General features: G+C 45.3%; 2 protein-coding genes and 1 long non-coding RNA gene across 3 annotated transcripts in view; 1 reads left to right on the plus strand and 2 right to left on the minus strand.

The window, feature by feature from the left end:
* The window catches only part of uvssa (UV-stimulated scaffold protein A), a 52,816-nt gene extending 48,683 nt beyond the window's left edge, over window positions 1–4,133 (minus strand). The window contains exons 1-2 of the mRNA XM_080008410.1: window positions 4,038–4,133; window positions 3,479–3,599 (exon numbers count right to left, since the gene is read on the minus strand). Of these exons, the coding sequence (XP_079864536.1) occupies window positions 3,479–3,521 (43 nt within the window). The 5' untranslated portion in view covers window positions 3,522–3,599; window positions 4,038–4,133. The remainder of the gene's footprint in view (window positions 1–3,478; window positions 3,600–4,037) is intronic.
* Window positions 4,130–6,916, minus strand: LOC307236118. The gene is made up of 4 exons (XR_013844368.1): window positions 6,811–6,916; window positions 6,483–6,610; window positions 5,731–5,884; window positions 4,130–4,214 (listed from the first exon to the last, which is right to left on the minus strand). It is a non-coding gene; the product is annotated as an uncharacterized lncRNA (long non-coding RNA).
* Window positions 6,917–7,054: 138 nt separating this feature from the next.
* Window positions 7,055–15,562, plus strand: part of spdl1 (spindle apparatus coiled-coil protein 1) — a 31,206-nt gene continuing 22,698 nt past the window's right edge. The window contains exons 1-2 of the mRNA XM_080008695.1: window positions 7,055–7,171; window positions 11,902–12,079. Of these exons, the coding sequence (XP_079864821.1) occupies window positions 11,906–12,079 (174 nt within the window). The 5' untranslated portion in view covers window positions 7,055–7,171; window positions 11,902–11,905. The remainder of the gene's footprint in view (window positions 7,172–11,901; window positions 12,080–15,562) is intronic.

Consider the following 15,562-nt stretch of genomic DNA (forward strand, 5'->3'; position numbering starts at 1 on the left):
CAAGTTCTTTGCTAAGCTCGCCATTAGCCATGTCCTTATGAGAAAGTAATTAGTTTAACTACATCCGAGTGTTGTGTGATGTGCAAGGTTGTAATTCCTTTACAGGGATTTGGTTAGAAACATCTTTGTCCACAACTCAGGGATACATGTGTTGTTAGTCAGGAAGGCAAGATGATGTGTTCCTGCTTGTTAATGAGGCGATGCTCAACCACAACAGCAACATTTAATGGCTAGAATGGAGTAAATAAGAAAAGCCAAATGGTATTTGTGAGATGTCTTACCTTCCCTTAAGAGATATTTAACTACATTCGCTTTTCAATGCTTTTGAACTATGAATCAGTAAAAAGAGAGATTCAAGAATTGAATGGGAAGTCAAGTTTGAATTACAAGTGGTCCATATCTGACAACACCCAATCGAGATTTGCTCCACAGTGAGTTTATGGCTAACAAGACTAGACTTCCCATTCTAGATGTTGGAATGGGTAATGGTCCATTTCATTAACACCAGAAGCAATTCTGGACAAGGCAACACAATTGCCAGTCAGTTCTTTTGGCCACAACCCTCGCACTACCCCACCATGCCATTCCCCTACCTTCAGTTTTTCCAGTAAACTAACAGGCTCAGCTCTGACCAAGGAAAAATAGCCTTTCAAGCCAGCCAGCAGTGATGTGGAAAGGGATGACTATACAACAGATGTAGCCTACCTAGCTTAACTAACAGCTGTTAAATGGCAGCCAATAGTTGATGAAATAATGTTCACAGGAAACACAGATTTTTGCTATCTATCTGGTGAATGTTAGCTAACCTTAGCGCTTGTGTTCTAGGCAGAACCCTCGCTGAAAAACTCTCCATCATACTAATTGAAGTGTACAGAAAAATCACCCCTCTTCAAACTCCGAAATATTGTGACAATTGGCCATTGGGTGGTCATTTTATTTGGTATAATTACTTGTACACCTGCTTATTAATGCAAATATCTAATCAGTCAATCATATAGCAGCAACTCAATGCATAATGTGGTTTAAGTATCCCAGAAACTACTGACCTCCTGGGATTTTCACAAACAAGTCTCTAGAGTTTACAGAGAATTGCACACAAAAAAAAGGTCAGAGGACAGATTGGTTGACCAGATTGGTTGAAGCTGAGAGGAAGGCGACAGTTAATCAAATAACCATGTGTTACAACAGTGGTGTGCAAAGAGCATCTCTGAATACACAACGCGTCATAACCTTGAAGTGGATGGGCTACAGCGACAGAAAACCACACCGGGCTGACCATTGTTTAAATGCCACAGCCTACCCAGGTTTTGCCACTAACCATGTGCATGCCCTTATGGTCACAGTCTAGCCGTCTTCAAATTCTACTTCCAGCGGGATAAGGCACCATGTCACAAAGCACACATCATCTCAAGCTGGTTCCACAAACAATGAGTTCAGTGTATTCCAATGGCCTCCGCAGTGCCCAGATATCAATCCAATACAGAACCTTTGGTATGTGGTAGAACGGGAGGGTCACAGAATGAATGTAAGTTGCTTTGGACAAATGTGTCTGCTAAATGACAATGTCATGTAAAGTAATGTAATGTAATGTCAACAAATCTGCAGCAACTGTGTGACGCCATCAAGCCAACATGGACCGGATTCTCAAAGAAATGTTTCTAGCAAATGTTCCTTGAATCCATGCCACAAAGAATTCAGACTTTTCTGAGGGCAAAGGCCGCCCAATCCAGTACTAGAAAGGTGTACCTAACAAAGTGGCCACTGAGCGTATGTGTCATAATTTGGACCATTTTAGGTCAAATAAGTAACGTGAGGGGGAGATTCCCGAAATCTCGATTATGCTGTAAGGGAGGCTTATATCCGCTAAGATGGCTAACTTCCGGTATAACCGTGGTTCTGAGATCCGGCTAGAAAAGATGCCAGCCAGGTTATCACGGCAACATATATCTTACTGCTAGCCTGGCCAACTTGTGACTGTTCAGCGGTTTGACATGAAACCAATGGTTGACTTAATTAAGTTCTGCATGATAAATTCTACCTGGTGTAATGGAAAAATATAAATTACCTCTAAATATCTTTCTTAAACTTTAAACAAAACAGGATGCCCCTTCTGTAAACTAATTACAATGTGATCCCAGACACGCATTGATCAATACCGCAGGAAGCAAGGGGGGGATTTCACATCCATACACTAATTATTTAAATTCCCTTAGAAGAACCCCTTCTGCTATGTTGCCCCTCAGTCTCCCTCTCAATATACATATCTGGACCCCCTGAGTGTTACTTCTGTATAAAAGTGATTCCTCGTGAAATGTATGTCAGAATTTACGATAAAACACTGTTGGAAGCGTGTCGGAGGTTTCTTGTTTTATTCTTTAGAATAAATGCATTAATAGAACTCAGATTTCATTCTTGGTAGCGGAGCCCGGTTAATCTCACCAAATCCGCATTAAAAATTCCAGAACACTGGTATGCCTGGTTTCTCAGTCAATTGCGTTAACGGAAATAAGAAACTAATCAGATCTCGTGGTCAGCACACCGCTGGAGTCGCCCACCCCATGGGAGGGATGGTGTCATGCTAAGCGTGTCCTTCTGTGTCCCGCATGGCCCATCATTGTTCCATAGGGTCCTGGGACCCGGGCGGGGACCTGAGCCTGGTCAGGTGTGCTCGGGGCAGGCTCCCTATATGGTCTCCTTCAGTGGGAGGGCCGACCCCCGTTGTCTCTCCAGGGTGCTCGGGAGTCTGTTCTCTGTCGCTCTAGGTGCACCGGGTGCTGGTCGCTGAGGGGCGGGATTGTGGGTGCCGGGCTGTCTGCTGTCACCTGTTCTGTGGTCCGCCATGTGCAGTGGCTCATGGTCGTGGAGTGTCTGTAAGGCTGCAGGACTCAAGGGTGGTTGTAGGGCCTTTTCCGCAGCTTGGAGGCCGTACAACATAATTCCGACCTCATACACCATAACTAATTGGGACAAGTCCTGTGCACTCACCTTAATTTGATTAATTAATGTTTAGCCTTACTCACCGGTGGACGGGCACGCCCACGCACGCGCATCCGCGTGCGCACACGCACACGCACACGCACACGCACACACACACACACACACACCATAAAGATGACAGAAAGGCCACGTGCTGAATTGGTGAGACAAATAAACATAGAAACCCCCCCCTCTTGGAGTAGTAATGATGATTAGTTAATACTCCAAAACATGGTTTGATTTTCTCCAAAGAGGGGTGGTGGTGCTCTGTGTAACAAAAACCTGTGCTCTTGTCATCTCACTAGTCGTCCATAGGCAGAGTTATTGCAAGCAGTTCCTTCAGCAAAGGTCCTCAAATCAGTTCCTGATTTAAGAATGATTAAAGTTGCAGACTAACTCTGTCCAAGATGCAATGGCATACAAATACGCGGTTTTGTATGCCAAGCATGCTGAAGGCACAGATTAAAAATAAATAAATAAAAAACCTTCCATTAGGAAATACCTTCCATCTCTGTGGCAACCGCCTCCACTCGTTCCCTGTACATGCCCTCTGTCCTCCTCTGTCTCTCCTCCTCTCTTCTCCTCTCCGCAATCGTCCTGGCCTGAACATCATTGAAGTCCACCTGACACACACAGAGGCTGAGGGTGAGTGCATCTATACAATAGAACTACTATTACCTACACTGGTTCTAAGACCAGTGTCTTGGTCAAAGGCTTTGGAAGATTAGACAAAGCTACAAACTGAAACAGATCTTATAGAATTACAATTGCAGTTGTAAGGTGAGATATTTTGACAAGGTTAGAAGATTTTGGCATGCAGACAGGCTCCCACTTGCAGGCACAGCCATATAAGTTATTACACTACCCAACACAATGTATTTTCAAAGTTCAAGTCCAAAGGACCCTTACAGTTATTGGGGCTCCTTATAACTCATAGTACACAGCACATTCAAACATCTTGTTTTCTTTCATCTAGTTTTACAGATTTTCTTCACTTCTCTTGACATAGGGGCATCGATGTCGGCCTCCAACCATAATTATTTTCAAACTGACTGTCTCACCTTTTTGACCTGTTTCAGGAAGTGGTATCCAAGTGCCAGCTTCTTATATGCCAATCCGTACGAGGAATGCCATGATTGGACAGTCTTGATAGCTGATATCTTGAGTTTCCGAGCAACTGCCTTGGGAGGAGGAAGAGGCTGCTCCGAGTCAGTTTCAACAGTTAATGCTAAGAATTCCTGGAGGAGGAAGGAATATGAGTTCTTTGGATCAACAATTTTGATAGGGTATGAGTTTGAAAAAGTTCAAAATAGCAAATTTTCACCAATTTTTCTTTGTTTATCATAGTTGTATAACAAGGCACAGGCACACAACATTTATTTATTTTCAATGAGGCCTGCACAGATACTGATATCGATACCAATGTAACTTGACATTGCAGATGCTTTTTGATTCTATTTTTTGGAACACAGCGATAGTTTCCTGTATTGTTTAAAGTGGTAATATAGAAGATTTCTGTTTTGGTTTTGGTCTTTTTGGTGGCAACTATGGCGAAAAGCGGTTATTGCAGGTATGTGGCGAAGTGAATGCATGTGAATGTCGTGGGTGAATGCTTGGTGGGAAATCCACACATGTCGAACGAACTGCATACCAAAATTGCAAATGCGAAAAACACAACCGCATTGACAAAAACACAAATGCAGAAGCCACAACATTCCAAAAGTGAGCCACACTCTTACGGAAGTGAGCCACAACGGATGCACTGATGTATCTGCAAATAAAATTTAACTATATGCAGTATAATCGCTCGCTGAAAACTCAAGTGACTGCTGAACGGATCATTTCAGGAAATGATTCAGTTCAGTTCGTTCACCCAAAAGATTTGAATCGTTCGCGAACAACTCTATTACGGAGCTGGTAGATGCCTTTTTCCCTAGAATATCGCACTAAATGGCTTAAATAAAAACCACGGATTGATATTAAAGTTGTTTTGTCCATTTAGTAATTGCATGGAGGGTCCAGATGGAGGATATGGACATGGTGGTCTCGTGAGGTGCAATGTGATCAAGGTTATTACTTGTATAAATTGTTAGACATAAAATAATTGAGTTTAATATATTTTATTGCAGATAAATCAGTGCATTCATTGTGGCCCACTTCTGTAATGGTGTGGCTCACTTCCATAATGTTGTGGCTTTTGCAAAGAGTTTTGGAATGCGGTTCTTTCGACGTGTCTGGATTTGCAGCGTTTTTTACCAAATGCTGCGTATGTATTGTCTAATTGGTGAAGATGTTTTCTTAATTTGCTTGTGTTTTGTCTATTTGGATGTGTTTTCTTAAGTTGCAGTGCGTTGAGCTCTCAGGGCCACCGTATCAATCACCTTTGTGTTACCTCATGCGGCAATAGATAGTGACTTAACAGACATTTATTTAAATTAAAATCTTCGAGATTGGCACTTCAACAGTGAATATATCAATAACTACAAATTCATAAAAAACAGGTCTTCAAAATTATTGAGCTAACTATATTTGTAACTGAACATTTCACATTGGGTACTCAGCTCTTGTAAAAAAAAAAACCACATTATTATTTTACTGCAACAAAAATAAGGTCTTAAAATCTGCATTGCTGTCTTCATCTAAACATAACTTATTAACTGCCTTAGTAACTTAGTAACTAACTCAATGGCAAACTGCCAACACAGTACAAAAAGTGCCTGGCCAGACACCATCATGGCTGTAGCACTACAGTACCTGGAAGTTATCCACAAGTCGAGTTCTGAAGTGGTGTGACCTTGAAAACAGTTCACTGGCAATCTGGAATGCTGACAGTCTTATTTCTGCATGTTCCTTATCCAGCTGGGTCATCACACAGTTGTACACATGGTCTACGTAGTCATTTGATTTTCTAGTGTGAGGCATTTGGGAGAGACAGCAGATGTGGCGTTACATTGACTTTGATGAATACATCAGATATGTTGACTGTTAATGAATTGATATAATTCTCAAATTTTGATCCATGTCCGTAGTTGACGTAGCCTAGGCTGTTTAAGTAAATGTCCGTTTTTAAATAACAATATTGTGTCACACCAGGGAATATAGGATTTAGGGACAGAATTTAACAATCAGTACTTTTTTGTTGTTATTTTCATTAACTTCTGTCTTGTAATTTACTTAAATAGACATCTGTGAAATAATGCATATGACTAAAGATGAACATTTTAATTATTTATGTTTTTTAGATAAATGTTCAAAGTTCTCCAACCATGTGCCAGACAAGTCACACCAGAGGACATTCACTAGTTTGACTGAAATGTACAACAAATGCAATTACTAATTCATTCATAAGATCACGTGGTGTGCACATACATATTAAAGATTTTCGAATTTTTCAGTTTTAATGATATTATTTGATTTTTATGACTTATCGTTTCCGGACCAAAAAACGTCAATTATCCATATGCACAGCTATGCAACTACTATGAAATCCGCTTGATTCCCCATACCTGCACATTTTTTTGACATCCTTCATCCTCCCTTGGTTGAGCTGTAGTTCTCCAGCTGTGGTGAGTTTCTCTACCAGCTCTGACAGCCTGTCCCTCTCGGCGAGGTCCATTATAAGGCATATACAAACCTATGGAGGAAAAACAGCAAAGTAGTTACGTTTGTGCGTGTGGGATACCAACATGTGGTACTCTCAGGTACATCTACGTGGGATGTACAATACATTTCAACAATGTCTGTCACATGTATGTCCTGATGCCGCGACATGAGAGAGTTTTCTTAATAATAACACCGGATATTGTTAAAAACGATTAAATAAAACAGAGTTACCAAAGTTATAGCCCACTTCTCCGCCACTACCTCCAATAACTTATTTTAAAGTACACCGACTTTGTGACAAGAATCGTAAGGTGCCAATGTGTAGCTTTGTTATTTTGTGGACAAAACGAGCTATCAGTGTGTAGCTAGTATGTAGCTCAACTGCGTCTGCGCAAAACTGACCAATCCCGTACGTGCTTCACGCTGACGCTAGCCTCGTGATACTTGAGGGATAGTTCCTGTCGCAAATCTTGAATTCAAACTGTCGGGCGTCCATGTGACAGTACTCCCGTCCAACACCACGAAGGTAGAAGACGGTACTGTCGACAGTACGAACCGAGGTGCAGTTCACTTTGATAAACTGTTAAAACAGGTAAGATCAGTGCAACGGGCTAGGCGAAACGAACCACAAGAACTGGTCGCACGGGAGAGAGGAGCGCGAGGTTTTGAAAATTCGGTTTGAAGCTTAAAATATAGCGTATATCAAAACGAGCTTGGTTTTGCACTTGTGGATTGATTGTTTCGGATTTTTCACAAACTGTTCTGTGGGTGGACTGGGGATGACAGGCATTTGAGCGGAGGGTGGAGTTGGGATTGGTCGAGTTCAGGGGAAGATTATATGGAACGTAATAATAAAGAATGGAATATGGCGGGGTCGGGGACATAAAGGAGGGGGACGTGATCAGGCAGGATAGAGGTGGCGAAAAGTCAGGACGGAGGGGGTTGTTTGGATGAGATTAATGACAATATAAGATCTGGTCGGACTCGGAGGAAAAGGGAAGGTTTGAAAGTTCTCTTGAAATTTAAGGAAGGGCATGATATAAAGAGGGCAGGGTAGGACCAGTAGTGCTACTGGTCCCACAGGTCGCGAGGATTACTAGGGACTATTGGAGAAACTGTGAAGGCAAAGGGTTGTGAATTGGAGTTTGCTAATAATGTATAGGAGTGAAGAACAGAGGCACAAAACAATGAATATGAAGCAGGTGTGGAAAAAGGAGATTTGTTTTGGATAATGTGCCAGTTGAAATGGTGGTGATCTATGAATTCTGGTGAAAGAGAATCTTGGAAATTTGAAGGATAACATCAAAGTAGTGGAACATAATAAATATCAGATGTTTGAAAGCTTAGAGACAGGGTGAAAAGACTAGTTTATCTGTCATGTTGGAGTTTCAAGGTAATGTTTTACTGTATAAGGTAACCATGGATGGATTAATGGCCTATGAAGTGTGGGCATATATTTCCCCACCATTGAGATAAATATTTAAAAAATATGGTCACATTGCAGCGTTTTGTAAAGGAAAACACATGTGGAGTTGGCAAATGACTGTATAGCAAATGGACAGAATTCAAAGGATTTCTAAAAAATCTGAAACAAAAAACAGAAATAATGTGTGCAGGGGTATCATTGTGAATGGAGAGACAGATAATAGAAATGGAGCAGGGTGTAGTACTTTAATTAAACAGTGTAAACTATATAGCAATAGCTAATGGAAAAGAGTTACAATATATTATTGTGGCGGTTTAGATGAAATAATTTAGTGTTTTTGTTATACTTTTATTATTAACTTCTATAATGTTTGCGTAAGACTTAAGTTACATTTATGAGTCAGTTGAAAACCAGGATGGAAGGAGAGTCATTTGGTGTAGGGATTTCAATGTCCATAATACAATTTGGGGAGGTGATAAAACCAATAACTGCCATTGGCAGTTGTATGTACATGGAAAGTAAATAAACATTAATCTGGTTGTGATCATTATCGGTCGATCGATCATTATCGTCCACCTCTCAGTGGACACGGCGGTATTGGCACATTGATCTTCTTCTTCTTTCGGCTGCTCCCTTTAAGGGTCGCGGATCATCTGCCTCCAATACCTTTTGTTCTGCGCATCTTCCTCCCTTACACCAACAACAAACCGATATTGGTACATTGATGACAGACGCTTTTGTAAAATCATATATCGCTGATCGTTGTTTGGAATTTTGCACAATCGCTAAAGCCTATGGGGAATATAATTATATAAAATACAAGAAAGAAATCGTCAGGAGATAGGACTTTACAATTCTTACTACAGTATTTAAAATCAACATTTTACATTTTTGTATTTCATTGGTTAGAACTGTGCAGTCTTTTGATTTTAATGTTAAAATATTCCCTTAACACATTCATCCATGTATTTGTTGTTGGGACCATTCATGAGTCATGCAATCATATACAAATTAATAAATATACAATCTGTAAGCAGTCAGAAAATGTACAGAAGGAAAATGAGAAAAACACTATCCCTAAAGGAGCACAAACAAAACCCAGGCTAGACAGGGACAAAATATACCAATTGGTCTCAAAAAATAATCCTGTGATTTCTACCGTTCTTCTCAAAAACATCAACAAACTTATTTAGATTTAATGACATTGCCTGAATGGCATCTTTCGACCATGGTTGACAAGATTAAAAAATACATCTCAGCAGCCAGCTGAGCTTTGGCAAAGCAAAACAAGTTTAAAGAGTTTAAAAAACTCCTGTGTGAGATATGTCTTCATTGCCACTTTTTGGATTTGGGGTTTGAATGCCCTTTGTGATGTTACAGGTATGCAGACAGAAACATTGATTAAGTTCATTGAGCTTTTGAGCCAAGGCTGGAAAGAAAGAAGTAGTACAAAAATCTGTTTCTGTAGCTCAGACCTTGTCTGCCAAGTTTAGAGTTTAGCCTTAGTTGTCATTTTAACTGAGGGCTGTGTTTGACATTTGTCAGAAGTTTTCGCAATTTCATTCCACAGGCCACTTTTACAACTATGTTTTGAGGAAATGTTCATTTGCGGCTTGTGGTGGGCCAAGGGGGCGTGGGCAAGCTGCCTCTGCAGACAGGTGGTGCAGGCTCCCATCCCGGGCTTTGCTATTTTGTCCGATCCTGATCCAGGAAGTAATTTGGGCTTTTTTCCCCACAGTGAGAGAGATGCAGGCTTGAAAGACACGCGTGTGGACCGGGTGAGACAAATGCTGAGTGTAGCGAGCCAGACAAATCACGGCGACAGAGAGCTTAAACTCCGCCATTCTGTACTCTTTCCCCGTTTGCCAGCGAGCAGTTAATTCTCAATTTTTGGCCCACGAGCCGCCTTTTGTTTGAATTATTAATAAATACACGCTAACAGGTGCTGTTTTGCCTCTACTGACCATCTCTGTCCCGGCCAGAGCGAGGACATCACAGCGCTGCAGCGGCGCTTTGCCGACGTGTTTTCTCCCCTGCCCGGCCGTACGGCCCTCATACTCCACCATGTGGAGGCGGCCCTGGGGCTGAAGGTGCTGAACACAAACACAAAATAATGCAGGCAGAATTGGAGGCCATGCTGGACACGGGAGGTAATAGAGGAATCTACGAGGGAATGCTACAGCCCTATCATGCTAGTGGGTAAGCCCGATGGGTCGGTGCGGTTCTGCGTAGATTACCGGAAGGTAATCTTAACATGGACTACACACACAGACACTTGCTGTAACCAGAGCTACGGACGCCCCCTCCCTCCATTATTTTAAGAGGTTTAGGTGAGAAAGGTGAGGCAGCGTCTTTACCACCTCAGGCAGCTGAATAAATTCAGGGTATCGGTGAGGATCCTGGAGTCCTTCTACTCTGGAGCAGTGGAGAGCATCCTGACAGGCAACATCAATGCCTGGTTTGGGAACTGTACTGCTTAGGACAGGCGGGCCCTGCAGAGCGTGGTGCGTTCAGCCCAACGTAGCACTGGAACTACCCTCCTCTCCCTTATACACCAGGAGGAGTAGCCGAGCCCGCAGGATCATGAAGGATCCTCACCACCCCAAAAACAGACTGTTCCAGCTGCTGCGGTCGGGCAAGCGCCTCTGCAGTCACACAGCGAGGACAGAGAGACGGAAACAAAGTTTCTTCCCACAAGCCATAAGGACTGTCAATGCTGAACTCACCAGGGGTCCTAACAAAAAGCACTGAGACACAAGACCTCCAGCCCTTCAACTTCGAGGTGGTCCAGAGGGTGGGCGCCCAGATGGTCGTAGCAGACTTCCTCTCGTGCTCCGGGGGGGTTGGGTGGGAATCGGCTGTCGGCTGGACAGCGTCCCGGCCTGGACGGTGGGAATATGTAGCGTGCCAACGGGGTGTGGTCAAGCCGCCGCTGCAGACAGGTGGTGCAGGCTCCCATCCCGGGGCCGCTCAGCTGCTGTGGATCGGGCTTATTTACATTTACATTTAGTCATTTAGCAGACGCTTTTATCCAAAGCGACTTACAAGGGAGAATAACATTCAAGCTACATTGCGACAGAGATTAGTGTAACAACAAAATTCGTGTAACAATAAATACTGCGAGGTAGTGCTAAGTGATTGTAGGTTAGGACAGGAGGTACTCACTGAAGAGCTGGGTCTTCAAGTGCTTCTTAAAGACAGAGAGGGAGGTCCCCGCTCTGGTCATTTTTGGCAGCTCGTTCCACCAACGTGGAACTACAAATGAGAATAGCCTGGATTGCCGTGGCTGTATGGCCGGCAGAGCCAGGCGACGCACATTTGACGAGCGCAGCATCCGGGGGGCAACATGTGCTCTTATAAGAGCATTTAAGTAGGCGGGAGCATTCCCAGCAATCACTCTTTAGGCCAGCATAAGAGACTTGAACTTGATGCGGGTGGCTACAGGTAACCAGTGGAGCTCGATGAGCAGCGGAGTGACATGTGCCCTCTTTGGCTGGTTGAACACCAGTCGCGCCGCCGGGCTTATCAACAGAGGGGCTCTGCTGAGTCGTAGGAAGTAATTTAGGCTTTCTTTTTTTAGCGAGCCGGACACGTCACGGCGGGAGAGCGCCTAAACTCCACCATTCTGAACTCTTTACCAGTTTGCCAGCAAGCAGTTAATTTCTCCCTTTTTGAACCACGAGCCGCTTTTTGTTTGAATTATTAATAAATACAGGCCAACAGCTACTGTTTTGCCTCCACCTGCCTCCTCTCTCTCATTCCCTGGCCCTGTACCAGAACACACGTCCACGTGGCTCTATTTCTGTCATGTTCTTTATTTCTTTTTGTAGCATGACTCCTACTTGACTTAATTTGTCTCTCTCTCCTTCCCTTTTCACACTCCACCCTTCTTCCAGAAAAATGTCTGTATCACCAGGAGCAGCAGAGGAGCTACAGCAGCTGAGGAGGAAACTGAAAGAGAGTGAGGAACAAGTCCAACAGGCCGCCCAGGCAGGACTGGACCTGCTGAACCAGCAGTTGGAGCTGCAGACCAGACTGGAGGAACAGAGGGTGGAAATGACCAATGCCATGGAGGTATAAAGGCTTTTAATATTACTATTGTGGTGGGCCACTCAATGGACCTCATCCAAGAAGGTGATAAGGGTTCAGAGTCTTTTGGGCCGTGGTACGCCAACATGTCTTGAGATTTATTGTTTAGTTCAGTTCTGGCATGCAGGCCACTATAAGAGTGTGTGTGTGTGTGTGTGTGTGTGTGTGTGTGTGTGTGTGTGTGTGTGTGTGTGTGTGTGTGTGTGTGTGTGTGTGTGTGTGTGTGTGTGTGTGTGTGTGTGTGTGTGTGTGTGTGTGTGTGTGTGTATATGCATGCCAGGGAGCCGTCTGCCTGACAGCCGACTCCCCTCCCGCCCCCAGCTGGTTAGCTCTGAGAAGTTGGGGACAAACCTCCTATAGTAGCCGGCCAGCCCCAAGAACTGCCTCACCTCCTTCTTAGTCTTAGGTCTTGGCGCGATGCGACCGCAGCGGTTTTATCAAGCTGGGGTTGGACCAGGCCCAGTGGTACCCCAGATACTCTACCTCCCGCCGACCCATGGCACACTTCTTTGGGTTGGCGGTGAGCCCAGGCCGCCTCAGGGACTCCAGCAAAGCGCCCACAATCTGCATATGCCGCTCTCAGGTGTCGCTGTGAATAATAATGTCATCTAGGTATGCTGCGGCATATGCTGCGGCATATGCTACATGCGTACGCAGAAGGCGGTCCATGAGTCTCTGAAAGGTGGCTGGGGCACCGAACAACCTGAAAGTGGTATATACCGGCGTGGAGAACACCGATTTTTCCTTAAACTCCTGAGACAAGGGAATAATGATAATTATAATAATAATAATAATAATAGCTTAAATTTGTATAGCGCCTTTCAAAAAACCCACGGTCGCTTTACAGGAGAGGGGCAAGGGGGGGGGAGGGGGAACAGATTAAGGGAGAGAGGAACAAAACAAAGGAATAGCTAGGGAATCTGCCAGTAGCCCTTGGTTAAATCCCGTGTCGTGAAAAAACTAGCTGTACCTAATCGGTCGAAATGTTCATCGACCCGGGGCATCGGGTAGGCGTCAAACTTGGACACCGCGTTCACCCTTCGGTAGTCCATGCAGAACAGGGCTGATCCATCAGTTTTAGTCACCAGCATGATGGGACTAGACCAGACACTCGTGGACTCCTCTGTTACACCCATGTCCAGCATGGCCTCTAATTCCGCCTGCACGATCTTGTGTTTGTGTTCGGGTAGGTGATACAGCCGAGAGCACACCTTCACCCCTGGGGTCGTCTCCACATGGTGGTGTATTAGAGACGTGAGGCCTGGCAGGGAGGAGAAAACATCAGAGAAGCGATGCTGAAGTGCAACTACGTCAGCACTCTGGTACGGAGAGAGATGGTCACTTAACAGGGCCGCGGTATTATCGGCTGATTTTTGAAGACACCCCCGGGGTCTTCTGCCAAAGAGGAGTTCAGTGGGAGAAAATCCCGTGGAGGCCTGGGGAACCTCCCGCACCGCAAACAACAGGGGGTCCAACCACTTGTCCCAATTACGGCTATCGTCGTGTACGAACTTCTGAATCATGTTTTTCAGCGTTTTATTAAACCGCTCCACCAGGCCGTCAGTCTGGGGATGGTAAATGCTAGTCCAAATTGAGCGGATGCCCAATAACTCGTACAGTTCCCAAAGTGTACGTGACATAAAGGTAGTGCCCTGGTCAGTCAGGATGTCCTTTGGAATCCCGACTCGGTAGATGACCTGCACCACACTTTTGGCCGTAATACTGCGCAGGGGCACTGCTTCTGGGTACCGGGTTGCATAATCCACTAGGACTAATACGAAACCATACCCACGGGCACTGCACTCTAACGGGCCGATGAGGCCCATACTAAGTCTTTTGAACGGGGCCTCGACTAGGGGGAGCGGCCTCAACTAGGGGCGCTCTTGGCGTGGCCGGAGGGTTGACTAACTGGCACTCAGGACATGTGACGCAGCATTTACGCACATCTGCCCAAATGCCAGGCCAATAGAAGCGGGCCATTATCCACTGTCATGTTTTTCGTGACCGAGGTGACCGGCCATCGGGTTATGGTGAGCCGCCTGGAAGAGCATTTCCTGGCGGCCCTTCGGTACCAACAACTGGGTGAGTGAGCATGGCGTCTGGGCGCATCAATACCCCATAAATTTTGACTACCTCCTCAAAGACCCCGCCTAGGGTGGCGTCTCGCGACTGCTCCAGCGGAAAATCGTCGATATGGAAGGTTACAGGGACCGGGAAAGACCCTACTTGGGATCCCACCGCCCATCGCGCTCGCCAACAACCCCTCCCCGTCACCATGCGCCACGCAACACTCACATTTCCCTACCAGCCGTGAATGCGCTCCCCCAGCTTCTCGCATCAACGCGTCAAACCCTGGCCAATCCGTGCCCAAAATCAGGGAGTGCGACAGGCGGGAACTAACCACAGCCTGCACCCTATGCTCTTTTCTCTTGTGACGATTTTTGAGCCGGACCACAGGATACGTGTGAATATCCCGAAGCACACAACGAACCTCCCTCTTGTCGCCTTACCAGTACTTGGTAGGCTCCTTTCCGACCAGGGGAGGGATCCAGTTGGCCGGCGACCCAGACCATCTGGCCGAGTTCCCTTCGAGAACAGTCATGGCGGACGTGGCCTGGCCGCCCGCAGTATTCGCACAGCTGCCCAGATGTTTGCACAGCTCCCTGATTTCCCGCGACAGCACCGCTACGGGAGCTGAGGGGGGACAGAGAGGGGAAGAAAGTGTCCCACGGCACCACAGAACCTGGCCAATCCTGCGTAGGTCCTGGGGTCGGATGTAGCACCCCCCCAGATGTTCAGTTCAGTTCTGGCACGCAGGCCACTATATACTGTGTGTGTGTGTGTGTGTGTGTGTGTGTGTGTGTGTGTGTGTGTGTGTGTGTGTGTATATATAAACTGTATCCCTGAGGATCTATTGTTAAGGGGTTGCTAATAGTCCTTACGGGTACAGGAGGATTGGCGTTCCGCTCCTGGGCTGCTCACGAGCCCGTGCGCCCATCCTGCACTGTAAGACAGACAAAACGTTAAAACTCCCTGCCTTGATTTGGAAAAATCAGCACCAATTCGATGCAGCTTGGTGGCCGCGAGAAAAGGGAACCGCGCTGTCATCCGCAGCCGGTGCTTGACCACACCCCTTTGTCCGCCACATTTTTACTTTGAATTTTACTTAGGGAACAAATTTAGAACTGGCTCTGACCACTTGCACACACCAATCATCAAGTACTCAGAGGACAGAGAGTGATCAATGGCTCGATCCCCTTTTTACTGGCAAGAGAAGCCCTTTTTTTATTAATTCTATTATATATGTAATCAGGTCGAAGTCCTCGCACTAGTCAGTGGCTTCCCTCACTTCTCCATCTCTGAACACTAGCAGAAAACGTCTTTATATGGAGAAATTCAGTGTGGTTTAAGCTTGTTAGAAGTCAGGGTTTAAGCTAGTTTGATGTCAGGGTTTTCTGATTTATCAAC

This window comes from Zeus faber (assembly GCF_960531495.2).
Source record: "Zeus faber genome assembly, chromosome: 10".
NCBI lineage: Eukaryota > Metazoa > Chordata > Actinopteri > Zeiformes > Zeidae > Zeus > Zeus faber.